Genomic DNA, 26004 nt, shown 5'->3' on the forward strand with positions numbered 1-26004 from the left:
CCGTGGCATGCTAAGATTTAAACTGATGGTTCTCAACTTACCGCTCATCAGTTTCACCGAGAGGAGATTTAAACCAACCAGCCACCCAGCCTTGCCTGGGCCCCACCCCTAGGACCCTGCTTTAGATTGTCTTGGGTGAGGCCAACACCCATAGCTTTCTTGGAATTCTGATGTGCATCTATCCAGCCTTGCCGACTGCCGATTTAATAAACCCATAGAATCAAATGTTTTTAGTTATTAGTGGAAAATAGATTCCCTGTTTTAATTCTAATGTTCTTTAAAGAATAAGTGTTAGGGGAAATTTTTTTAACCTTTTTAGGTTCAAAAAGTGAATAAGAGTGTGTATTTCTTCTTTTTTGCTGTTGAGAGTTGAGGTAAGCCCCCTCCCCCCTCGCCCTCCATTTTTAAATCACATTCTGTGCTTATTTAGTAAGTGAAAAACCATTTCAGGTCCTTTGGAATTTTTCCTGATGTTCCAGTTCCTGGATCGACAAGCTAGATGCCGCTTGAGCACCCTTGACCTTGCCTTTCCCCTGAGGAGCCCAGAGACTATCCTGCCTGCTTCCTTTCCACTGTCACCCCCGGTGTGCTTCTGATTAGGGTGTCCCCTGGCCTCGCGTGGGTCAGACGCTTGTCTCACGGCCTCATTCAGAATCATTGTCTTCACCCAGAAGATTTCCAGTGCCTTTGCAGTCTCCTAAGGCTCTTTCTACTATTAAACGGACAGAGTTTTGTTTTAAGTGGGCCTTGGTGCCCCTCTTATTCCGTCCCTCTAAAATCCTGTGTGGAAAGACAAAGGCAGTAATCACAGGTCCTATTTGAATAAAAGCCTCAGTTACTGTTCATCTCCATTTCAAACTAGAGCCCGCGCTCTGAGTCTTCGGCCATTTCATCCGAGGAGGTAAAAATTGGGCCGGCAGGCTTGTGTGTGTCGTAGAAGGTAAGGGAAGGAGGAGGGGATTTTGGAAGCAGGTTTCCAAGGCTTTGAGCTGTCAGCAGGTCCGGCTGAGAGGAGGCCCTGGGGCTTTGGGCCTGGGTCCGCTGGGAATTGCAACGGGGAGTAGCCGTAAGGGGCTGGGAACTAACTCCTTGGGTCCACAGCCTGAGGTGACAGTTCTAGGTAACCACCACGCATAGGAAAGTAATGCTTGTCGGTTCCTTTTAATCTGTTCCTTTCAAGCCCGTTCATGTCATTCCTCTGCTCAGAGCACTTTAAAGACCTCCATTTCATTCAGAACCCACACCAGAGCCCTGTCAGCGCTCAGCACGGCCCTCACGGCTGGCTTCCGGTTTGTCCTGACATCGACCTCCCCCAGTTTTCCCAGTTGCTCATTCAGCTCCAGCCTCACTGCCACCTGGCCGTTTAGTCACGTTCCACGTCCACTCCTGCCTCGGGTCCCTTCCGCGTCCCATCGTCTGCCTAGGCCGCTCTTGCCCACATGCCACCCTCCTGGCGATGCCTCACCTTCTATCCCAGAGGTGGAGGATCCCGCCACTGCCTGTCCTCCCTCCCCTTAGGATTGCTGTCGGAATGAGACGGTCAGCGCCATGTGAAGTCCTTAGCGTTATGCCGGAGGCGCTCGGCCTCCCGTGGTCAGCCGTGCGGGTCTCCGCTCGGCCTCTTGGAGAGGTCACAGGGAGCCTTGCATTTCCTTGGTGCTGTGGCTGCCGGCCCAGAGGGTATTTAAGGATCACGGCCTCGTTTTCCTTCTGAGGTGCTTTCTTCTTCTTTGGAAATCTGTCCTCGGGAGAATTTCTGAAATGTCCTGAAATGTTGGCTTCTGTGGGAACGCTGGAAGGACGTGCAGGCCCAAGACCTTTGCTCACGTATCTTTTTCCCACATTTCTAGACGTATTTAACTTTTGGAATGTTAGGCTGTTTGTATTTGGGGACTAGATTAACTTCTAAAGCAGGTACTTTTCTCTGGGCGTGCGTGCATGTGTGTGCAATGTTAGATACAAGGAAAAAAATGAAAGTTCTGGTATTTATTTGGTAACTTTAGTTGCTTGGATCTTCAGAAGAGCTTTTCAAACCCCTCAAAACAGTAACTATTTTAATACAAAAATAATATAGAAACCGAAACCACTTATATTCACTTCAGGTTGCAACAGAAGAAACCTTGAGGGAGTTGAAAACCTCAGGTCTGCTTGGGTATTTTTTTTTAAGGGGTGTGTGTGTGTGTGTGTGTGTGTGTGTGTAAAACACAAACTTGTTGAAGAAAGTCTAGTTAGCAGAGCAAAAACTCAGTAGTTAGAACAGACTTGAACACGATAAATTTGGAGTTCCGTTAGGACACACAGTGCTGCCAAGACTCTGACTGGCAGGTGATGCTTCTGTGCCCTTGGGCAGACCTGCTGAAGAACACGGGTGTCACATGGAGGCAGTGGTGCGTGCTCGCTCTCCGTGCTCTCTCTGAGATAGACCCGGCGGACCCAGTTAGTGGCAGGCCTCAGTTTCCAGGGAACCCCTGTCCCCTCGTGTCCTGGAGATGACCTGACTCCCAGAATGGCGGTTGGGGAACGATCGCGTTAACGTAGCGTGCAGTTTATTTCTTTCTAGAGCTGTGGCGTCTGTCAGGCAGACCCCCACATGCAAATGTGGACCTTGGTGGAGGAAGACGGGGAGCCCCCTTCGCTCATCTTTTACTTCTTCTTCCCCCCATTCTGTGTAGCCCGTTTTCTTCATGACCTGCTTCGTCTTTGGAAAACATTGACTTACCTAGTTTATCTTGACTTACTAGCCTTATAGTGGCATGTGTAAAATTACATCCAGCATAGTATAAAACAGTGCCTAATTTAACCGTGTAAAATTTTAATTCCAATTTTTTTTAAACCTTGAAACCTAAAGACAAAATCGTAGGCCCTGAGCATTCGTGGCACTGTCTGGTGAGTAGGAAAACAAAACCGTGGAGCGAGACCCTCTTCGTAGATGCAGGGGATGAAGCCAGGGACATGGTTTGTTGGATAAAAATAATGGAGAGATTGGAGACAGCTAAATAAAGAGGATGATGAAATGCAGAGGGCACACGCCCCGATTGCCTTTCCCTTTGGAGTTGGATGGGGCGATGCCAAGCCTCGCACGCTCCAGGTGGCTCACTTGCCCACTTGCTCAATAGTACGGTCCTTGAGAGCGAGAACTGCGTGTCCGTTGATATCTTATCTGTGTTCTGTCCTCGTCACCTGGTAAACACGACAAGCTCTTAATGTTCGTTTAAATGAATACATGTCACGGAGGTGAACTAAAGAGGCTAGACCGTGCGTTCTCCTGAACTTCTTTGTGATGTTGGGTGGTGGTCGCCTTCCACGCTCCTCTCGGTCTCTTTGCTCACACCTCAATTCCTTTTGTTGCCTTCTTTATGTATATTTAATGATTTCTGGACTCATCATGAGTCTGATGAAAGCTGCGATCCCTCTCTTCAGAGAGAGATGCAGAGGCGCAGTTTCAGAGGTGTGTGGGCCACCATGCAACCCTTTTTCATAAGGAACTTATAAAAAGATCTAATTTTGGAAAGGTGTGAATTTATAGCTAACTCTTGCTTTAATTTACAAATACCTTGAGGGATTGTTCTGGCTAGGTGGCAATTTTGAGACAGCCAGAGCATCCAGACTGACTGTGTCTGGGAATCTACTCGGGGCAGGTGACCCGGTGGTGGCTCTGGCTCCAGGGTCATCCTTCCCTTGAGAACCCTCAGGTTGCCCCGAAGCTGGAAAATCGAAGCAGATGGTGAAATGGCCAGCAGCACTACCCTGCCTAGACGTGTAATGTTGAGATCCCACCAGGAACACTGAGGTTTATCCGGAGAGTCTGCGGCCCCATAACTCAGCGCCCCCTCCCCCTTTTCCCATTACATTTTATAAGTCTGTTAGGGATTTTTATGAAACAGCAGTGAATTTAATATTCGAGTTTTCTGAATCCTTAAAGGAAGTTATTTGTGCTAACAATCACAATTAAAATCATTCCTGCTGTAGATATCCGTGCTGTGGAGAGACTGATCCGTGAATGCGTTAAGGGAACCTTGCCAAACCAGATGTCCCTAGACCACAGATTGAGAATCACTGTCGCAGTGAGCAGAGAGAACCTATCCAGGCTATTTTTAAAGTTCCTTTATGTTCCTATAAAGAGCTCTCTGCTTATTCAGCTAAAGTGTGCACACATCACATTCTGTTAAGTACAGCTGGTTTTTAATTACGTTTGTTACGAGTAATGAATGATGTAAGATAATTCAAATAATACAGTATGTTGAATAAAAAGTATAAAATCCCTTTCGCTTTTCCCTACCAGCCCCTCTCGTACTTAGAGGTGACAGTCTTTATCAGTCCTCACAGGCTCTGCAGTGCTGCATGTAGCACTGTTGGCCCAGACACCTCTGAGAAATGACCAGATAAGTGGTGGTGTCCATGTTTTATAGACGAGAGGACTTAGACGCACACAAGCCAGGTGACTTGGCCAAGAATATGTGAATGGCCAGGGTAGAATTTGAGCCCAGGTCTCTACCATGTTTTAGCCTGGGTTGTCGTTCCCTCTTCATCTGTGAAGGTCACTTTTTGGTGTCAAAATCGGATTCGTAAAGTGATTTATGAGAGAGCTGAGTCGGAAAGGTGTCTGCTCCTCCGGTTCGGGTCTGTGTGGACGCGTGCCGTCCCAGGGCGAGCCTGATAACCCTTTGACTCCTTGAACTTTTTCCTGTTTTCTTTTGACTTGAAAAACAAGTTTGCACAAGGCCTTAACCAGCTGACTAAAACAAACTGCAGCTTGTCTTCATCGATCACCCCCCAGCACCCACTCAGCCACCCACCACTCACTCCGAGCACTTGCTCTCCTTTCCCTCTTAGCTTTTCTTCGAAGGACATGAAGAGCCACCGACTGCCCTGTACCCTCCACCTCCGCTTCAGCCACCTTCTGGGGTGCCCTGCCCAGCCAGTCCTTCCCCAGAAGTACTGCTTTCCCTTGAGTTTCTGGTTCACTCCATTCAGCAAACTTCTGTCGGGCGGGCACTGCCTTGTGCCTGGGACATACTCTGCATTCGAGGAACTCTGAGAACTCTGAGTAATGGAGAGAAACGAGAACATCTGTAATTACAGCTCTTTGCGTTGATGCTGAAGTCACCAGGTGGCCCAGCTGGCCAGGTTGGAGGGCAGCGAGCGTCAGGAGACCTCGGGGAAGATGAGGGTCCGTGGGGGCCTCGGAGGATCGCAAGCACTCGGTGGCATTGGCAGGGTCTCCCCGACCTGGAAGTCGGAGGACCTGCTGAGTGCAGAGTCTGGGACGTCTCCTAAGTTTTGACTGGGTGGAGGTGCCGTAGACCAGACTAGAACACAAATGGGGACAGACAGGTGCAGGGGAGAGGTGGTAAGATGGTTTGCGCAGCACCGATTTTTGAAATCCCAGCAGGCATTTAGCATGTAAGTGGATTCAGGTCTGGGGAAGAAATTTTTTGAAGTGAATGTGATAGCATTCATTTTTTTCTTTTTTTTTTTTTTAAAGAGGCGATGCTTCGTTGTTAAATAATAAAACTTTGAGTATTAGTGACATCCTAAATCAGAGACTTACTCAAATTCTTCATTCATCTTCTGGTTTCATTGTCACGCTGTTCAGATGACCTGACAGTTTTCTACTTTCTGAATGGTCTCTAGTCCAGTGTGCCTTACAACCAGCCCCTGATCTGATCTAGTTCACAGCCAGAATCTTTAGTACGCAGAGCTCCAGGTGATTTTTGAATGCATATGAGCAATTCTTACTGCGTAGGTAAGAATTCACGTCAGTGGACCCTAGAATATCACACAAGAAACAAAAGTCCTTGGCCATATCATAGAAATGAGTCCTGGGGCCCGCACATTTCTGCCACAGTCTTTGCTGTTCTGAGAAAGCGTTGCCTTCTTTGTTAGTATTAGGTCAGATGTCAGTTGCCAGTGACCACAGTTGGCCCTGGAAAGTGGTGGCATAAGTCCCGCTGGTTGTAAACGGTGTGGTGCAAGGTGTTGCTCCCTACTTCATCTGTAGTGGTTTTAGAACATTCCATTCCTCTTGCTGCTTTTATGACTCATGGCTTAGCACTGATAAAAGAAAGCCAGAGACGAAAATAGAGGTTTCTACCTAAAACCTTTCTTCTGGTCTTCCCATTTTGATTACTCTCTAGTCCCTGATCTTTCTTTCGCTGTCTGGATAATTCACCTCAGAAATGGGGGGTGAGGGAAGCCTGTGGTAGTCGTGAGGTTCTCCTCACCCCGCGCTGCCACTCGCTTTTTCCAGACTGATCATCAGCATGTTCTTTTATTCTGTTTTGTTTTCATTTTGATCTTCTCTTAGGCTGCCTAAAATGAACTTTGTAGTAGAAACGCCACCTCCAATACTAGAAATAGCATAATTCAGTTGTGTTATGATAAGTGGACCTACTGAGTGTTAGCACACGAGACCTCGGCGCTTGTTTCTGTGACCTTATTTCCAACCAGCTTGAGAGCCAGTAAGGACCCTTTATACTACAAAGACTTCATTATCTTTCCAGCCCTTCCCACAGTTCCATGAGTTGGAAGATTTCTTTTTTTTTTTTTTTTAGCCAAAAGAACCGTATTTATTAAGCGATATTTTCTTTTTCCATTTTTATTAACCAAGGGCCTGTATGTGGGTCTAACATCAAAACTCATGCTTTAAATAGTATCAGCATTAAGTGCGACCCTTCAGGTGGTTGGTGTTTGTTGGCCTGTGCACCTCTAATATGAGCAGACAATTCCATTAACCCTGTTTTAAAAATGAAAATAATATAAAGTCCCTGTTCCATGCTCTTTCTCTTACCCCTCCTCCCCCCGCCCTTACAGACCTGGTGGATCCCTTGTGGTCCTGGGGTCTCAAGCTCAGGCTGTGATCTATACTTTTGGAGTCTGTAGTTTTAGTAGCAAGGTTTGTTTGTTTGTTTGTTTTTTTAATGGAAAAAGATTAAAAATATCTACTGAAATGAATATTTATTAAGACGAGTACCACCTTCCGCCCCCATTTGTGCAGGAACATAGGGCAATCCTTCTTGATGCCATTCTTAGTCCTGTAATACAGGTGTCTCGTCCTGGAGACCCAAGCTCCTGAATCATCACCTTTTTCTTTTTTTAACCTGTATTACTAAGAGGCCTTCCTTGCTCATCTCCCCCATCTCTATGAGATTTTCTTCTCTGTGTTGGCTTTGTGCCTTCTCGAGCTCACCTACTTCCTGTTTCCGTTACCTGCTGTCTGTTGCTCACAGGGAATTGCAGCCCTGTAAGGACAAGGGTGCCTCATTCGTTTCTGTGTTCGCTGTGCCTGGAGCAGTTCCGGGCGCAGACGGAGGAGGGTAGGGCACACAGCCTCCTTAGAATGCTTTCCGTGGGCTGGGCTCGGCCCAAGCGCTTAGCGAGGATTCTATTCAGTCCTTTGATGGCCCACAAACAGCTTTAAGAGGAATTCCGTTACTGTTTCTGTTCCCATCTTAAAAACGGGGAACACATTTTTAAATAACTTGGTTAAAGCCAGACCATTTTGTGTTTGTTTAGTGACTGTTTTTATCTCTTTCCTTTGACCCTTGGGATGAAGAAGTAAAATGTTTCAAAGACGAAAGAGTAGAAAGGAAGAGAAAAAGTCTGGAAAATAAGTAAATGGAATAAATGGCCCCTTGAATAATCATGTTGTCTCAGTGAGAGGGTCTAAAACTTTCCCCCCGAGTTGCATTGCTGTTCTTCTCTAGTTAAAGTGATTCAAATTATGTCATTTTGCTTTACAAACTACTTGGGATAGAATTGTATTTCTAAGTTTTTCAAATTTTAAGCATTTCCATGTTCACAAATTATTTGAGCCCTAACTGGAAACAGTAGAAACAGTGTATATATTTGTTTTTTCTTTTTTACTCTTCTAATCATGCATCACTCCCCAACAGGCAGAGTGTGTTAGTTTGCTTGGGCAAATGATCCTGAGGAGAACATTTCCAAATAATTAGACTTCATTGTTGCAGTTGAGGTTAATATTTAACAGAAAAAGAAGTTTTCTTTAACCAAATAAGAATTTAGAGTAATCATTAGCTGATATTTACATTATTCATTATATTTTTAAAGCATCAGTTTTGTATAATTGTACTGTCAGCTGTCATCTCCAGTTTAGCATAGAGGAAAAGTTAAAACCTAAATTAGCGTATCCACAGTGAAAATCTGCGATGGTAGAAGAAACAATGTCGCCAAACGCATTTTATAAAAATTGTTTTTGTAGGGGTTATATGGAAAGATATGAAAGACATATATATTAACGGTTAGGTTTAGGTATAGTAGTAGCATTAAACATTGTCAATATTTTAACAGCGGAAGACAATTTTTATTTTAACTACCCTGGTTTTTGTTTATGCATTTTTTGTAAGCCATTTAAAATCCCCTCTTCTTTGGGGAGGAGATAGCCACGTAGTTATTATAAATAAAAACTTGGAGAAATTCCCTTCGTGTATAATGAACATCAGTGAAAGGGTGAGTTTACTTGATAGTTAATTTCTATAATATAATTGTTTTTGTAAAATAAAGGACACATGTATTAAAGGGAGAATAATTGTAATTCTCCCAGTGGTGGCTTGAGAGTTGGGGCAGGTGACCTAAAAAAGCAGGTTTAGTTGTAAAAATAGTATTTTAGTTAAATATCAACCTCTATAAGTTTCCTTTAAAATTTTTAATAAGGTACTACTAGAATTGGGGCAATAAGTTATTCTCACTGGATAGTTAAAGAACAGGTGCCACTAGGCACCATTACTCAGATAGTTTGACTTTGAATGGGTACGGTCTTCTGGACTCCAAGTCAAGGCAAAGAAATTGTGGGTCGATGAGTAGAACGGAGTCCTGAGCTTCTTACTGTCCTGGGGCAGAGGGCTTACAACTCGTGTATCTAACAAGCAATGCCAGGCCAACCTCTTAGGGACACTCCAGAGCCAAAGGTTTGAACCGAATGATCTTTAGGTACCTTTCATTCTCATTTACATAACTGTCTTAATTTTAGTAGATTTTCCCATCTGCTTTACTAATTTCCATCGGAGCATCCTTAGTAAAATTTATTGCACATACAGAAAAATCAGTGTGTGTAACTTTTGGGTTTTTGCCTTTATTACCCTCTGAGGTTTGGACCAAGGAAAGGCATTTTATTAACAAGTTTTAATTCTCTTGGAAAATAACATGGAACCTACATTTTTTCGGTGTTTAAACTTAAACGAAAACAGCAGTCGAGTATTAACAGATGTGGTGACAGAGGCCATGTGGCCTCCCCCTTCATTCTCTTCTAAGCCTTTTGTGGTCTAGAAAGCTTCTTGAATTGATCTCTTCTTACATGAATATTTATATAATCATGTCTGTACTGTAGTGTTTGGAATGAATGAATTCACAGGACGTCTTTCCTAAGTGGATTCATCCTTTATGCATCTGAAAAAACATCATTTTTCCATCCAGTTGAGGGCCCTGTTTTTTATTTAATGGCAAGAAGTAAGGTGCTGTTTGTTGTTGTGGAAGTCGGTCTAATGCTAGAGTTGGGAGGGTCCTCAGATGTCAACTGTCCAGCCCTACAATCAGTGCAGGGAGGTCAGTGCAGAGGATTAGACAGATCGTTGCCCAGCCTTTGCTGGGATACTTACTATGATGGGAAACTCACCGCCTTTTCCAGTGTTTTAATGGCTCCATTAAGTAGCTCCCGTTTTTAAGCCAGAGTGTGCCTCTTAGTTACTAATACCTTCCGTCCGAGTTCCATCCTCTCAAGTAATACATAACCAGTCTTTTCCCTCATTGACAGCCCAGGAATATTTCTCTCCCCTTTGAGCTTTACTTTTCTCATCTATAAAATGACTATGAGTTACGTGATCTAGTTATCTCACTAGGATTGAGGTAAAGAACAACTGAGATAATTGTGACCTTAAGCAAAATCCTTTTCATGTCTGAGAATTAATACCTTAGTTTTCTCTCTGGTGTGTAACGCAATGGTAAAAATGTCTGTGTGTGTCCATTGGTTTGCGGGCTTTGATAGGTGCTTTCCAGTTGATGTTCTTGCCATTAACAGGATTAATTCATCTTTGCATTGAATGCTATTGACCATTCACTATGTGCCTGGCACTTGCTTGGGCCTTAAGTGAATGTAAAAACGGAACAAGACAGATTCCTTCCCTGCCATATTGGGACACTTGAGTTTTCGTCCCTAGGTCTTATTACTTTGAGATATAAATGCTTTGACTGTTTAAAATAAAATAATATTGTTAGTCTACTTTTACTCAAGTGTTTTTGGTTTTCTAACTAGTCCAATGTTTAACAGTATGTCTTTAATTTGTAGATATATGGAGTCTGGGAGTGATCCTTTTCATGTTGGTGTGTGGGCAGCCACCCTTTCAAGAGGCCAATGACAGTGAAACATTGACCATGATCATGGATTGTAAATATACAGTACCGACCCATGTGTCTAAAGAGTGTAAAGAGTAAGTAAAAAAAAAAAAGTATATGTGTACTTGGGTTCATTTTAATTTTTGAACTTAAAATTTTCGTTTTTTAAAAATCCTATTTTAAAGTGTTTTTGAAATTTAATTTGAAATTTAATATTAGAGTACAGAATATATAACTTCTTAAATATGCCAGTTTTCAAGAAACCCATTATGTGCCTCTTCAGTCTCCTTCATTCGGAATGAAGACATTACGACGAGAACGACTTTTCTCTTTTTTGCATCGGCAAAAAGCACAACCACCTGGAATTATTTTAAGTTTCAGAGAAGAGTTGGGGCATTTCCTTTTCTGAAATAGACCATCAACACACCATTATTTCAGGATTTACATAGTGTGTCTCATAATTGTATTCACACACCACTCTCCCCTTTGACTAAAGAGCTCTGTTTCGGTTCACATGACTGTGAGAAGCCAGCAACCAAAAGTACACTCAAGTCGATTGATTGGAATTTAACGTACTGTATACCACTATGATGTGTATCATGAGAAATAACAGCAATGGAATAAGAGAACTGTTGGAAGTTCAGTATTTCATTGACATTATGGGTGATATTTTTAAATAAGCTCAGCTGAAATTATAGCTACTAAAAGGATTTTGCTGTAGTAATACAGTTTTGAGTTTCTCGCAAATCTGAGGGCTTGAGGAATCCTTTCTCTAAGTGGGCCCCATCTTAGGCCATGTGAGAGATGGTTAGGAACTAAGCTGTATTCAGACTCTGGATTCAAATACTGGCTTCTCCGTTTACTACTGATGTGAGAATGGTAGAACCTACTTTTCAGGGTTATTGTGAGAATAGAATGAATTAATGTATATAGAGCTCCTAGCTCAATCCTTAGAACATAGGGAGCCCTCGATATGAATATTGATGACGACGATGATTTCATGCCCTTACTATTATTATTCTCTCCCCCAGGAAGCAGGGCTGCTGTCTGTGGGTACATGTTCTGTGCATGTCAGATATTTGTAATTCAGGGAGCATCTTCATAGCCCCTACCGAAAAATCTAGAACAGATTAGCATTTTTATATTGACATATCTCATTTAAAAGAATACTTAAAATATGTATGTAATAAAATGAACACCTGTGTACACGTGTTTCAGCTTAAGCAGAACAGTGCCAATATCTTAGAAGCCTTCTCTGTGTCTCCTTCTAAGAGGAATTATCTTTAATAATCATAGGACCATTCCATTTTCTATTTTTTCTTGTGTCAGTTTTGCTGAGTTGTGTTTTTTAAGGAACTCATTCATTTTATCTAAACTTTCAAATTTATTGGCTTCGAGTATTTATAATATCCTCTAACTATATTTTTAAAGTCTGTAGATTGAGATGTTACTCTTTTTCCTTCCAATATTGAGAGTTTTTCCTTTCTCTTATTTTTATCTTGAGCTGTCTTGCTTGAGGTTTGTTAATTTTATTAGTCTTTTTGAAAGAACTACCTTTAATAACTGTCTCTATTATTTACTGTTGTACTTTTGTTTTATGTATTAATATTATTTTCTCTTATCTGTATTATTTCCTTCTACCTACTTAATGGACTGATTCTTTGTTTTTTTCTTTCTTATGTTGGATACTCAGCTCACAAATTTTCCTTTTCTAATGTAATAGTTAAGGCTATAAATTGCCTCCTAGTACCATTTCAGCTGCATCCCACTAGTTTTGATTTATAGTCCTTTTTTTATTATTCACTTCCGAGTATTTTCTAGTTTCCTTGGTTTATTTGACCCGTGACTTTTAGAGGAGTATTTTAAATTTTCAAATATAGTTTTTCTAATTAGCTTTATTATTTATTTCTAACTTACTTACATTGTGGCCCAAGAATATAGTCTGTATGGCACTGGATTTTTTTTTTTTGTCAAATTGTTAAGGCCTGCTTATGGCCTAGCATGGAGTCAGTTTTTGTAAATTATACTTTTATTCTGGAAAAGATATATATTTTCCCAATTGTTGGGGTCAGAGTCCCATATAAATCCTTAAGATCAAGCTTGTTAATTATGCTGTTCAAAATCACTTAAATCCTTTCTGAGTTTTTGAATTCCTTATCTGACACTTACTGAGCTGTTCTTCCACTGTGATGATGGACTTATTATTTTATTCTTGGGAGATCTGTCAGTTTTTCTTTTGAGTGTTTTGAGGCAATGTTATTTTTGTACAAACAAGTTGAAAACTGGTGAATTGAACCTTTGTATCACTGTTTGTCTTTAATAATGCTTTTTTACCTTAAAGTCAACTCACGTTATCTAGTTTTAGCTAACCACACTAGTCATTTTTTCGGTTACCATTTATGTACTATATAGTTTTCCATTCTTTTTCTTTAAGCCTTTCATTGTCTTGGTTTTGAGTACATCTTTTTTAACAGCTGAGAGCTGGGTTTTTCTTTAATCGCATCTGAGCATTTTTGTATTAATTGGAGAGCTAATTCCATTCACATTTATTGTGTTCACTGATAAGTGTAGATTGTTTATGCCATTTTTGTATATGCTTTTTTTTTTTATCCTGTCCTTTGGGTTTGATGGAAGTTTTTTTTTCCCCCCCATATTTGGCTTTTTCCACTAGATTGGTAGTTATAGTCAATTATTTTAGTAATTTTCTTATTTTAACACACACATACACACACACACACACACACACACATACACGTTTGTATACTTAATTTAATAAAGTCTTAGTTATTCATCTTATTCTCTTCCTAAACAACAGAAAATCCTTAGAACACGTTACCATTCAATATTTTAGTAATCCTTTTTTTTTTTAACTCCATAAATTTGACAGTATTATTCTGTGTAGTAAAAACTGTTTAGAACTACCCAGATGTTTGATAAGAACTTTGTTTATTCTTCTAGTTGGGGTCACATTTTTCTGCCAAAACTACATCCTTTAAAACTTCTTTTGATGAGCATCTGTCGGTGAACAACTTTCTCAGTTTTTATTTGAAATTGTCTCATATATGCCCTTGAATGACAGTTTCACTGAGTGTAGAATTCTGGGTTGACAGTTATTTTCTCTCAGGTCATTGCAGATGTTATTCCACTATCTTCTGACATCTGTTGTTGCTGCGGAGGAGTCAGCTGTCCATCTTATTGCTGTTCTTGGCCTAAGTGATCTGTCTTTACTCTCAGGCTGCCTCGAGAGTCTCTGTTTATTCCGCTTAGGATAAGTTAGGCTTCCTGGTTCAAGATTTGTGTTCTTTGATGAATCTGGAAAATTCTCATTATCTTTCAAATATACTTTCTTCCTCATTTTCTTATTCCCTTTTGGAACCCGATTAGATGTGTTTGGTATTTTCACTCTGTCCTTGTCTTTTTAACCTCTTTCAAATTTTCTAATTCCTATTCCACCATTACAGGGTTTTTCCTTGACTTTCTCTATTCATTAATTCATTCTCTTTATGTCTAATTTTTAAAATTGGTCCATTGATTTTTTTACTTGAAATTATTTTTCACTTTTGAGGCCCTATGTATAATTTTTCTTATTCTCTGATGGTAATTTTAAGTTTCTACTTTATATCTTAAACCTATTTAACACAGTTATATTCTGTATCTGAAAATTTCAATATTTGAAGCCTTTGCTTTCTGATTTTGCTGTCATGTTTTATAATTCTTGCTAATAGTACCTTGTTTCTTTTGCATTCTTTTACTGTGAAGTCGAATTCCTTGTAATATGTGGGGAGTTCTTTTAAGTTCCTACAGAAAGGGTTTGTGCTTACCTCCAGCCCAATACCACTTTCACGTCTTCTCTCTGTGTAGCACACAGCATTAATTCGGACCAGCTCAGAGTTAGATATTCTTAGAAGGAATTCCCCTGCCCCGTCTCCACAGCCATGGTGAGGCAGGCACGTTTCCATCCTGACGTCATAGCAATAGGTTTCTTGTTTCTCACTCACCCTCACACTGAAGCTGGGGTTCCCTGCTCTTTGCCAGGACTCTGGTTGTAGTCCCCACCTTCAGTAGGCCCAACATATTATATTCCATTCCAGAACGGGAGCAGAAATTGTCAGGCCAAAGGCCAGCTTTGTCATCACTTCCTAAGAGTCTTGCTTTTGACTCCATTTTTATATACTGAATTTACCTGCTTCTTTCCCTCTGTAATTCCTCCCTTCCTGCTTTTGCCAACACAATGCCTTTAACCAAAAAATATGTCTAAAAATACACGACATTTTGGTGGCTTTCATCAGAAGGGTCATTCATTCATCCTGAAACAGAAGTTGGCTCAGGCACCATTCTATATGTCATTGCTGGTCATTGATTCTGGTTCTGGTACATCACTAAACCACGGTTATTTCGAGGACAGATAATGGTATGTAGAGTTAATTCTAGATGATAGGAAACTATATTTTTGTGTTTGGCTTCTCAGTATATCTAGCAGTTTTGATTTTTTATTTTATGAATCTGATACTAAATTTTTTTTATTCCTGTCGCTCAACCACCACCACCAAAAGTGAACTTAATTTATGATACAAGTGTTGGAAGCAATTTTGATTAATAAAATTATCCACCATTCCTAATCTCCTTGCCAGCAGTTTGTTTTAACAGTGAACTTGACCTTCCTTTTCAGCCTGATCACACGGATGCTACAGAGAGATCCCAAGAGAAGGGCCTCTTTAGAAGAGATTGAAAACCATCCTTGGCTTCAGGGCGTGGACCCTTCACCAGCCACAAAGTATAACATCCCGCTTGTGTCCTACAAAAACCTCTCGGAAGAAGAGCACAACAGCATCATCCAGCGCATGGTGCTCGGAGACATAGCAGACCGAGACGCCATTGTAGAGTAAGTACGTCAGCGCTCGTCCGCACAGGGACACGGGTGTAGGATTCTTGGAATGGCCTCTCTCTGTACTTGCCAGGGCCTGTGGACACCATGTCTTGGATAGAGATCCCAGTTGGCAGAGGTTATGTCATTTATCTCCAGAGTTCCTGGCCCAGTGCCTGGTTCGTACGTTTTGTTGTTTTTCTTTTTTGTTTTTATTTTTGTACTGATGAACAAGTAAACCATTGCCAGGTGGTGTCACTGAGCGCTGTGGCCTTTCTCCCTTCCTGCGGGGTGGATTGGAGTCTCCCACTTTGTGTCCTAGTACATGTCTTCTCTTCATCCCCGTGTCTCCCGATGGTTCTCACAGCGAGCAGCAAGAATGGGGCGGCACCTCCAATCCTCTAGATTTTGGGGGCCAGTCACACTTTTATGCAAGGTTTTAGTGGCGCGCAGGCATGCCCATTCATTTATGTTTTGTGTGTGGCCACGTTGTGCTACGGTGTCGAGGTAGTTTTGAGAGAGACCACACCACCCTTAAAGCCTAAAATATTTAGTCTGGTCCTGAAGAGCCCCTCCCATCACGACCTGGAACCTGTCTGACTCACAACTTGTTAATTAACACCGAAGAAGGATTTCATAACCTAGAAGTTTGGAAATCACCTAACTTTTTTTAATAACCTAAGAAGTTTAGAATCAAGGATAATATAAAGATACAGTCGCTTTTTTTTTTTTAAGCAGTGCTTCATTTCTATAAGAGGTCCTGTTTATAAAAATATAATTTCCACAAATGAAAAGTCAAATGTATTTAATCAGTTGAATGACACGGTTGCATATGATGGAAAGAGTATGTACTATGTGTGTGTGTGGGTGGTGGGGGGGGTGCATAAAAACGGGTCCCAGCAGAAGAGCCACTCTGGCGGAGCGATCGACCCAGTTACCTGACGTGGGGAAGGGGAGGCTGCAGGCGGGACTTACAGACCTCTGCTGCAGGCAGGACTGTCCCCCAGGACTGTAATCCGGGACACCCAGAGTGTCTGGTCTCTAAGAGGGCGGTGTCTGTATAAGGAACATATATCTCTAGGGTGTTTTTAGAGAAAACACCGGAAAGATTTATAAAAACAAACCCAGGTTCATAATTTTGGTTTAAGTACAGATTTCTAAGTGCATTACGAGTTTTCACAGATTGACCCATAACTACTTAAATGACCTAAATGAACGGGAAGAGCAGCTCACTCGCTGTTCCTGCCAAGGACAGTCACTTTAGGAATGTGAAGAAAATAATTTTTCATTTTCGAGTGGATAAAAGGCTATTTTATAGTCCTCTAAATTGGCTTAATGTGCTCAGCTTGCATAAATAAATACCTGCCATGTCATATAGAGCTATTTAATTCATGTAAATTCAGTTATAAGTCCAAAAGGAGCGGTCATTTAAAGGATGCAGGCGATTCCACGCAGTCGTGCACTAGCGAGCACGTGCCCTAAGGGAGGCAGGAGCCGAGGCCTGAGCTGCTGTCCTCTGTCCTTGCCCCCGCCACCCTCCCTCCACCCCCCGGCCTCACAGCAGCACGTCCTTCTGCGTTCAAAGACAGGTTTGTGAGGTCACCTTGGGCTCTTACTTTGCAATCTTGTACCTCAGCCCGCTTTGCCCCAATTAGCTGTGGCCCCCTGTACATTTTGTGAAATGTGATCCCCATATTATGGCTTCTAAGTGTTCATTGTGTATTTTCACTGACTACAGAAAGTTCCTGAAAAGCTTAGTTCCGTATTTCTAGGCCTTGTGAATCCTCTGTGGCGCTCCCCTGCCATTCTCATGAAAGGCCAGCTGCCGGCGAGCAAGTGGGGCGTGTTCCCTGAGGGCCTTGTACCCTCAGCACCTTGCTAGCACAGTGCCCGGCCAGAGAGCTGCTCAGAGAGCATTACTTTTCAAATGGATGAATGAATACATTGATTTTATTCCAAGAAGTTGCTAATGATGTGCTTTCAGTTATATTTATAATTCATTAATGCCTAACATTCCGATAAATGCAGAGTATAAAAATAAAAACTTTTCCTAATTTTTATGATTGCCGCTAGTGTTTCAACGCACATTCAGATAACTCATTTCATACTTCTAATGGAAGCAAGCAAGCCAGCTTAATGAAAATAAACACTTTGACACAGATTAAATTTTTGGTTAATGTGTATGTTCTTAGAAGCTTCATTACCTTTTATACTTCTAAAACTGACATCCAGCTCAGCTGCCATCAGCATTTTGGATTTTTCTTACTAATTGAACATTTTGATGCAGTTGGTTTTTAGAATTTCAAGAATGACTACTAGCTGTTTTTTTTCTTATTTGTGTTCTTTCATAATTTTAAAGACTCCAAGTCATTGGATTTCACTTGCTTGTACTTTAAAAACAAAATCAGTTCTGCTTATAAAAAAATAAACCTGCTGATGTGGCTTCTGTGTTCACGCCCTTTTTTTCTTCAGAGCCCTGGAAACCAACAGGTACAACCACATCACGGCCACTTATTTCTTGCTTGCCGAAAGGATCCTGAGGGAAAAACAAGAGAAAGAAATACAAACGAGATCTGCCAGCCCCAGCAATATCAAGGCCCAGTTTAGGTGAGAAAAAAATCTTCACTGATTTTAGTAAGTTAACGTTTTGAAATAGTGAACTTTTTTTTTTTTTTTTTAATGCTTCCTAACTCTGTGGGTGTGAGTGTAAACAGTGACGGTGGCCTCACTGGAGAGGCCGTGCGTGGGCTCTCATGTGCTTTGGGATCTTGGGCCCTCTGTCACCGGGGATACCGTCCTCTCCTGGGCTGAGTGAGGAGAGGGGCCGCGGCTGCTGGCCTGGCCAGGAAAACACGTTTGAGGAAGCGGCCTTAAGCCTGGGTGGCTGTCAGTTATTTTCATTAAAATCTTCCAGGCCTGACATGTGTTAATGTGTTCTTTTCTTGAATTTTTCATTCCAGAAACAAGGCCAAATTTTTCCTTAGTTATTTGAAATAATTTTTAAACATAATAGGGCCTTTCTGTGCCATGACATTCTGATTTCAGAGATTCGACAGTCAGGTCAGCTAGTTGATTTATTAGGTGCTTGACCGCGGGAGTTTACGTAACCTCTCTGTGACTCGGCTTCCTGGCCTGCGAAATGGGAGTAATGATACCCTCTACCTCCTGGGGTGGTGGCGAGGGATAAATGATTACTCTCTGTGAAGGACTCCCAACTGGGCTGCCTGTGATCGCTGTCGTCGACATGAGTGTGTCCCTGCCACTAATGTCTGATGGAGTAGTGAGCGTGCCCCTCTTCTGTTTTTGAACTCCCCTTTCCCCCGCCCGCTCCCTCCTCTCCTCCCACCTTCCTAGTTCCTTTTTCTCCTGCCATGCTAGCTTTCCATTTAGAATCAGAGCATTAGAAGTTACTGTTTTACATCATCATCATGAAATTTATTTAGAATTCCTTTCTATTCAGGTAAAGTAATAGGAATTACTTTAGCGATTCAAAAACCGAAGGGCACTCCTCATTCTGAATACTTCTCTGCCTGTATGTCCAACTGTATGTGAATATATGTGTGTGAATATGTAGTAATTATTATTTAAAAGAGAAGAAAGCCATTGGGTTTTAAGTTACTTGCAGTCAGCTTGCCACGTGTAGGTCGTTGCTTGGGCCGGAGCGACAGAGAGCAGAAAGCGGTCCCAGGTGGCCAGGGGACAAAGACTTAGATGTCTGGACTGAAAGCTGAGTGTAATAGCTTCATTTCTATCCTGGATGGATCCTTCTGTAATGGAAACCAGGCCTGTGGTCCGGTGTCTGCTTGGAAGGGGACCGGGCCTCAGGGAGTCAGGGGACGTACACACCAGGAGCGTGACATTGAGGGGGTAGGGTCAGCCTAGCTCTGACCTGGGCCCTGTACTGGGAAAGCATGGCCTCGGAGCCATCACTGCACAGTGGGCCACTGGGTCCAGGGCCACCCCAGTCTTTGGGAGCAGAAAATATTTGGATTTGGGCTGCTGCCTGTTCATGAAACAGAATAGAACTCAGTCTAAGGGTGACAAACTACATAACTGGGTTAAATTGGTTTTACTTTTAGAAATTACGAAGCCAACAGTAGCTGTAAAGAGCTATCAGAGCCGTCTGTGCAGTTTTCCTTGTGCCCTCCTGGGGAGTCGGGGAGAGGTGCCTTGAAGCTCCTCTGCCCCCTGGAGCCTGGGGCCCACCAGCGGGTGGCGGGTATCTGCTTTCTTGCCTTCTCTTTACGTCACTATGACTTTACTTTCAAAACCCTGGGCCTGACTTGCTTTTATTGCCGAGTACGCCTTGTGGTCAGAGTGACCGGGGATGCAGAAACCTGGCCTGAGCCGGGAGACTGCTGTGTAAACCAGCGTGGTGGGGGGAGGGGCAGGTCAGGCCAGGGAGAGCCAGCTGCAGAGGGTGAGTACCTGGTGTGCTCTGTCTGGCAGAGAGGCCTTGTTGCGACGTCCTCAGGGAGCTGACCTCGGCATGGGAGAGTCTCTTGCCGCACCCATCACAGAGACTGGGGGTGAGGACCATTGAGGCCCGACTTCACAGGTCCACCCACTCAGCAGGCATCCACTAAGAGGGCTTCACAGGTTGCGGAGTGCAGCCACTGCCCTGGGGACCCAAGCTAGATGTCACTGTCTTCAGGCCTGTGTGACCTTGGGCATATTACTTACCTTCTCTGTTTTGATTTCATCTGTAAGCGCGGAGACTAGTAGCACCTACCTCCTGGAATTGTGGGGAAGTAGATGAATTAATTCGTCGGGCTGTCCGCAGTGCTGGCTCTCGTGTAAACCGTGCTGTTAGTGTGACTCGTTTATGATTCTTGTTGGCGGTCTGTCTTTTTTGTTACACAGTAAGCCACACTTTTCTCACCGTGTTTATAAAGATTACTGCTTGCTCGGTCTAGTGCAGTGTTGGGCTCAGATATGTGCTCAGTACACACGAGCTACTTAACAGTTTGATTTAGCCATGGGTTCAGAAGTGGCTGATAGCGTGAGCAGAACACAACGCAGCGTTTACCCATCCCGTGTCTGGGGCTTGGTTCTGGAGCGCTTTTGGCTTTAAGTTCGGAGGGAGGGGCGGAGAGAGGAGCCTTCCTCACATCTGTGCCCCACATCCTTCCTGAGTGGACTGGCAGCTGCCCTGGTGGGTCAGACACACAGTCAGCACCTCACCTCCCATCGCAGGGCTCCCCCCGTGCTTGCTGGGTGGGGTTCCAGGGGCCCCTTCAAGAGCAGCCTCAAAGGAACGTGTGTTCGGTTCTTCGAGCCACGAGGCTCACCGGGAGTTTGTCCAGTTGTGTTGGCAGAGGACAGGTGACTTGTCCAGAGACAGTGCTTGACCTCAAAAACACTGTTGAGCACTCAGCTTTTATAAACGACCAAGCAGTGACTGTAGCAAAGGGGGGACCCACTGCATCCCCGAGAGACAGGATAAGGCTCTGGGCTGGGGGTGAGATGTCTCTTATAAATTCCTACGAGTTTTATAAAGCTATAGATTTACTTGGGTTTTATTTCTAGGATAACATAATTGGTGTGAGAGGAAAATGTCATAGTGTGGAAGTTGCCGTTTTAAATGTCTCTGGCATCTGCTAGTCTCCTGGCAGAGAGGACAATTGAGAATTCCAAGATGTTTATTGAAAATAGGCTGGAGACCTCAGTTTCAAAAGTCTTTTTCTTTGGCTACCAAGCCGTGTTCTTTTACTTAGATGGTTCCAGATTGGGGAGTAAAATCAAAGTTTAATAGTAGATATTGCTCTCCAGCATATTGTGTGGGCATTTAAAATACACGTATTTATGTTTAGATTAGTACATTTTTTAATTGGTGAAGAAGAGATTTATGTATGCCAGTATACACTGACTCTTCTCTCCAGTATGTTCATATTTAAATCCATTTAACTATTTCCATTTATTTTTGTAAACACCAGACTTTTACACGGTCCTGTAATAGCTGGAGGACTGGAAATTTCAGGTGAATTTTATTAGCAATAATATACCGTCAAAGGTTGCGATCTCAGACCCAAAGGAGCATGTGTGGTGTTCAGGTTTTGCTTTGGTGATAACTCCCTTGAGCTTTTAAAAAGTATTCTTCCTGTGTTGTGGTCTAAACTGTCCTATGGAAAAGATGGAGTTGCTCTCTGCCCCTTTCCCACAGCTGTGATGAAGTTTTCTTTTGGCCAGTAAGCCACAGACCAAACCATGCTCAAAAACCACATTTGCCCTTCTGGTGTCCTCGCTCCTGTTTACAGGATGTTGAATGGGTTTGCAAGGCTGCAGTTTATTTTTTTCTTTTCCTTTCCTTTGAAGTCTGTGGGTTTTGTCCCATAAGTTTTAATGTAACATCCTTCGGCAGAGGCTGCCTATTATTACATGACTCTTCTTTCTTCCAATCTGTTACACAGGCAGTCATGGCCAACCAAAATTGATGTACCCCAGGACCTTGAGGATGACCTCACGGCCACCCCTTTGTCCCACGCGACTGTCCCTCAGTCTCCTGCTCGGGCCGCCGACAACGTCCTCAATGGCCACAGGGGCAAAGGCCTCTGTGACTCCGCCAAGAAGGACGACCTCCCCGAGATGGCCGGGCCGGCGCTGTCCGCGGGGCCGCCCGCGGGCCTGAAGCCCACGGCCAGCGGGCGCAAGTGCCTGTTCCGGGTGGAGGAGGACGAGGAGGAGGACGAGGAGGACAAGAAGCCCATGTCCCTGTCGACCCAAGTGGTTTTGCGCCGGAAGCCGTCGGTGACCAACCGGCTGACGTCGCGGAAGAGCGCGCCCGTGCTCAACCAGATCTTCGAGGAGGGCGAGTCGGACGACGAGTTCGACATGGACGAGAACCTGCCTCCCAAGCTGAGCCGCTTGAAGATGAACATCGCCTCGCCGGGCACGGTCCACAAACGCTACCACCGGAGGAAAAGCCAGGGCCGCGGCTCCAGCTGCAGCAGCTCGGAGACCAGCGACGACGACTCGGAAAGCCGCCGGCGGCTCGACAAGGACAGCGGCTTCACCTACTCCTGGCACCGCCGGGACAGCAGCGAGGGGCCGCCGGGCAGCGAGGGCGACGGCGGCGGCCAGGGCAAGCCGAGCAACGGCGGCGGCGGCGCGGACCGCGCCAGCCCCGGCGACAGGGGCGCGGGCGGCGGCGGCCCCGCGGGCGGCTCGGGCGGCGCCCCCGCGGGCACGTCGGGCAGCGCGCGCCGCTGCGCCGGCCCCGCCCCCGCGCACGCCACGCAGCTGGCGGCGCGCGGCGCGGGCGACCTGGTGCAGAGCCTGAAGCTCGTGGGGCTCTGCCTGGGCTCGCAGCTGCACGGCGGCGCCCGCTACATCCTCGACGCCCAGGGCGGCCTGTCCTTCTCCAGCGTGAAGGTCCAGGAGAAGTCGTCGTGGAAGATGTGCATCAGCTCCACGGGGAACTCGGGCCCCGCCCCGGCCGTGGGCGGCCTCAAGTTTTTCTCTGACCATGTGGCAGACGGCACCACTGACTTAGAACGGATAAAGAGCAAGAACCTGAAAAATAACGTGCTCCAGCTACCTCTGTGCGAGAAGACTATCTCTGTGAACATCCAGCGGAACCCTCGGGAGGGGCTGCTGTGCGCCTCCAGCCAGGCCAGCTGCTGCCAGGTCATTTGACTGCGGCCCCCCCGGGGCCACTAGCGCGCCTCCTGCTCGGGGCGGTGAAGGCCGGCTCCCTTCACTGCTTCCTTTCCGGTTTTACTGTTTTAAAGCGGGCAATTATTTATTACTTTTTCATCTGTTCGCCTGGCGATGTGACAAATGCATGGTCTTTGTGCATGCTGCTGCTAGATACTACTTTTCCAGCCGAAAAGTCTATTGTGTAATTTTTACATTCATAATTTTAATGTGGATGATCAGGATTAAATTAAAATGTATATTTGGAACCTAATATAAATGGAGCACTTAGAAATTTGATGTTCTGCACTTAACCTAGAAAGGGGAAAAAATGCTTTTGTTTCCTTGTGAAAAATCACAATTCCTGTCCTGACCTTCTGTGATACGGAAACTCCGTGCTCTGAGGCACACTCTGTGGTGTCTGAGACAGAACCAAAGCAATAACGTTGTCGTGCCCACAGGCCTGGAGCCCGCGGACGTGCGCCTGCCAGCCTTCCGAGGCCCTGAGGCCCGCGCAGAGCAGACAGCCAGCGTCTGCCCTAGAACCTTAAAATGATTTCAGCATACCCACACCTGTTTGTCTTAAGCTATCGTGTGAAAAAAAAAGTTTGGGCTCTTAAAATTTAACTGAAAAAGATTTTCTTGTAATAGGTGAGATAAAGTACTTAGATTCATAAGGCAGCTTCCCCTGTAGTGGTAAATTATAAGCAGACAATCCTATTTTATAATGTGATAAAGTGAATTTTGATGATGTCTTAACTCTACTTCTAGAGTGTCTGTTAAACAGAACAAAAAGATGTAAATTCCCCGTAGGGCACAGCCCAGGGTTTCCTTGAAAACCCTGTAGATAGAAGAAACTATAGGGCCTAATATGGAAGCAAAGGTGCACACAGAGGTTGGCAAAGTCAAAACCCCATAAATTAAAAAGATTCCATATATATGTATGGATTTGATTTTTAAGAGTTTGGTAATTAGTTGTCTCTCTTGTTATTTCCATGGTACATCCTTTAGCTCGAATAGCTCTGAAAATTGGCCCATGAAAAAATACACATAAAAGGGTAAAATTCACACAGCAAACAAAAATGCACAAAGCCTGCTTTGTTTTGGGTTTGGTTTGGTTTTGTTTTGTTTTCCGCCGGAAGTGTTTTTCACTTTGCCTTCCTGCTAAAACAATAATCAAAGAACTCTTGCTTTAAACTATTCCTGTACAAATACTACTTTTGACCAGATAATCGTCTTTTGTGGCATTTTATCTGTAGGACACGGTATATTGCAGATTGCTGATTTTGGAAGGGGCCAGATGCTACTTTTTTCATGCTGTGCCCTGGGGGGTTCTTATAGGCAGTGCTTAGCGACATTGGGGATAGGATGTGGCTGGGCCCTGGGGGCCTTCCCACGCTCGTCAGCCTCCAGTCGTGTCCCTGAAGTGACAGTCACCTGGTCCGTAGAGTGGGCAGAGCACCAAAGGATGGCATTCCATTGGTCACGGTTTCTCCAAGTACACACCGATCTCGCTACTTTAGGATTCGTATATTTTACTCAGCACTCTGAATTTCGCTATATACTTACTAAGCTAAGTAAAGAGGATACTTAAAATACTTATTTTACTTTCTAGACCTAGGCTAGATATGTTTTAAGCTACAGCTCTAGTTCATTGGGATATTTATAATTGAAAGCTACGAGAATAGACGTGTGGGTGAAGCCATAGAACATATTTGCTTGAAATTCTTGAGCAGGGATCTTTCAAAGGGCCAGAAATAAGATGTGTGGTTCACGTGGAGAGTGAGCGTAACATCTGTATTAAATGTAGGAGAGAAGTTTATAAAGGGCATTGGCAATAAACTCTTTGTTGCAGCTGTTTTCCAAGTAATGTAAATACTCTTTCCTGTGATATGTATAGCCTTGGAATGGCACCTTTTAACTAACCCATATGTGTTTGGTTTTCAATGGTTTTTTTATATTCAGATGTATATATGGTGCTCACTTTAGGATCAGCAGTGTTGACCATTTATGCTGCATAGCTGTATTATAGCCTTATTAGTTGTGTGTGGTTGGTTGACCCTCTGGGTATACAAATGTTAGTCTGAGTGGCGTCTTCCTCATTTGTTCATAAGTGAATGACTGTGCATGTGTTGTATGTCATAGTATGTCGTCACATACAAGGGAGGGAGCGAATAACCATTACATTAAGATAATATTGGACCAAACTACTTACTTGCTCTAAACAGTTTCTTGTACCCCTTAACCTGTCTTCAGAAGTTGCATAGAGTTACAGTAGTGTGTAAATTAAATATTGTGGAAAAACAGTTAGTCTTGTATTTTTCTGTGTGTGTGTGTATGTGTGTGTATATATACATATATCTGTGTGTGTATATGTATATATATAAAATTATGTACTTCTGGCAATTCTATCTGTATTTAACGATGTGACAATCGACACCTATTTTAAGAAGTCGTGAGACTGAACCAAATTAAAGATACTTCTATCAAGTAAGAATTGATGTGTTAAGAGGGTACAGAATTATCAGCCGATTTGGTCAGTTGCTTCCACTGCTGGTTGATTTTCCTCATTGTGTAAACATTGACAGGTATGTGACAAATGGGAAAAAAATCCAAATAATAAAGTGGCATATTGGTGTTCAGCAATATAAACCGCGTCCCATGTTGTTTCTTCTCACGGATACAGCTCCGTAGGGTCCCCGCCTGGGTTGGACCCGGCTTCCCACACGCTGTGCCCCAGCATCGCCACACGTGACCGAAAAGTACAATCTTAACCGTTCTTACTTTAACCTCATGATCCCAAGGCTCAGCGGGGCCCCAGGACTGCCCAGTAATTATCCTTTCTTTCCCCCATTCACCGGCTCTCCCCACTCGGCTGGTCACCATGCTCCATAACTGAATAAACTGAAGCTGTCAGAACCGCCCAAGCCCCCACGTCCACCACCCTCCCTCCGTGCGTGTCCACATGCCCTGCCCTTCCTCGTGGCAGTGTGATCCTGAGGTCAGTTCCTTCGCCTACACCTTGAGACGTCACAGCTTCGAGGCAGCCGGGAGGACTTGTCCTTTCTCTTGCATCATCGACCTTGGCTTCTCCACTACATCGCTCCTGACAGCACGCAGCAAATACGGTTTTTATTCCCGTTTTTAAAAAATGTTTT

General features: G+C 43.9%; 1 protein-coding gene across 5 annotated transcripts in view; it reads left to right on the forward strand.

The window, feature by feature from the left end:
* SNRK (SNF related kinase) overlaps nucleotides 1-25498 on the forward strand; it is a 49513-nt gene extending 24015 nt beyond the window's left edge. For all 5 annotated transcript variants that reach the window (XM_039837452.1, XM_039837456.1, XM_039837451.1 and 2 more), the window contains 4 exons: nucleotides 10301-10442; nucleotides 15017-15229; nucleotides 17684-17818; nucleotides 21622-25498. In XM_039837452.1, the coding sequence (XP_039693386.1) occupies nucleotides 10301-10442; nucleotides 15017-15229; nucleotides 17684-17818; nucleotides 21622-22846 (1715 nt within the window). In that variant the 3' untranslated portion in view covers nucleotides 22847-25498. The remainder of the gene's footprint in view (nucleotides 1-10300; nucleotides 10443-15016; nucleotides 15230-17683; nucleotides 17819-21621) is intronic.
* The last annotated feature ends 506 nt before the right edge of the window (nucleotides 25499-26004 follow it).

The sequence above is a fragment of the Pteropus medius genome, unplaced genomic scaffold, assembly GCF_902729225.1.
Source record: "Pteropus medius unplaced genomic scaffold, Ma_sr-lr_union100, whole genome shotgun sequence".
NCBI lineage: Eukaryota > Metazoa > Chordata > Mammalia > Chiroptera > Pteropodidae > Pteropus > Pteropus medius.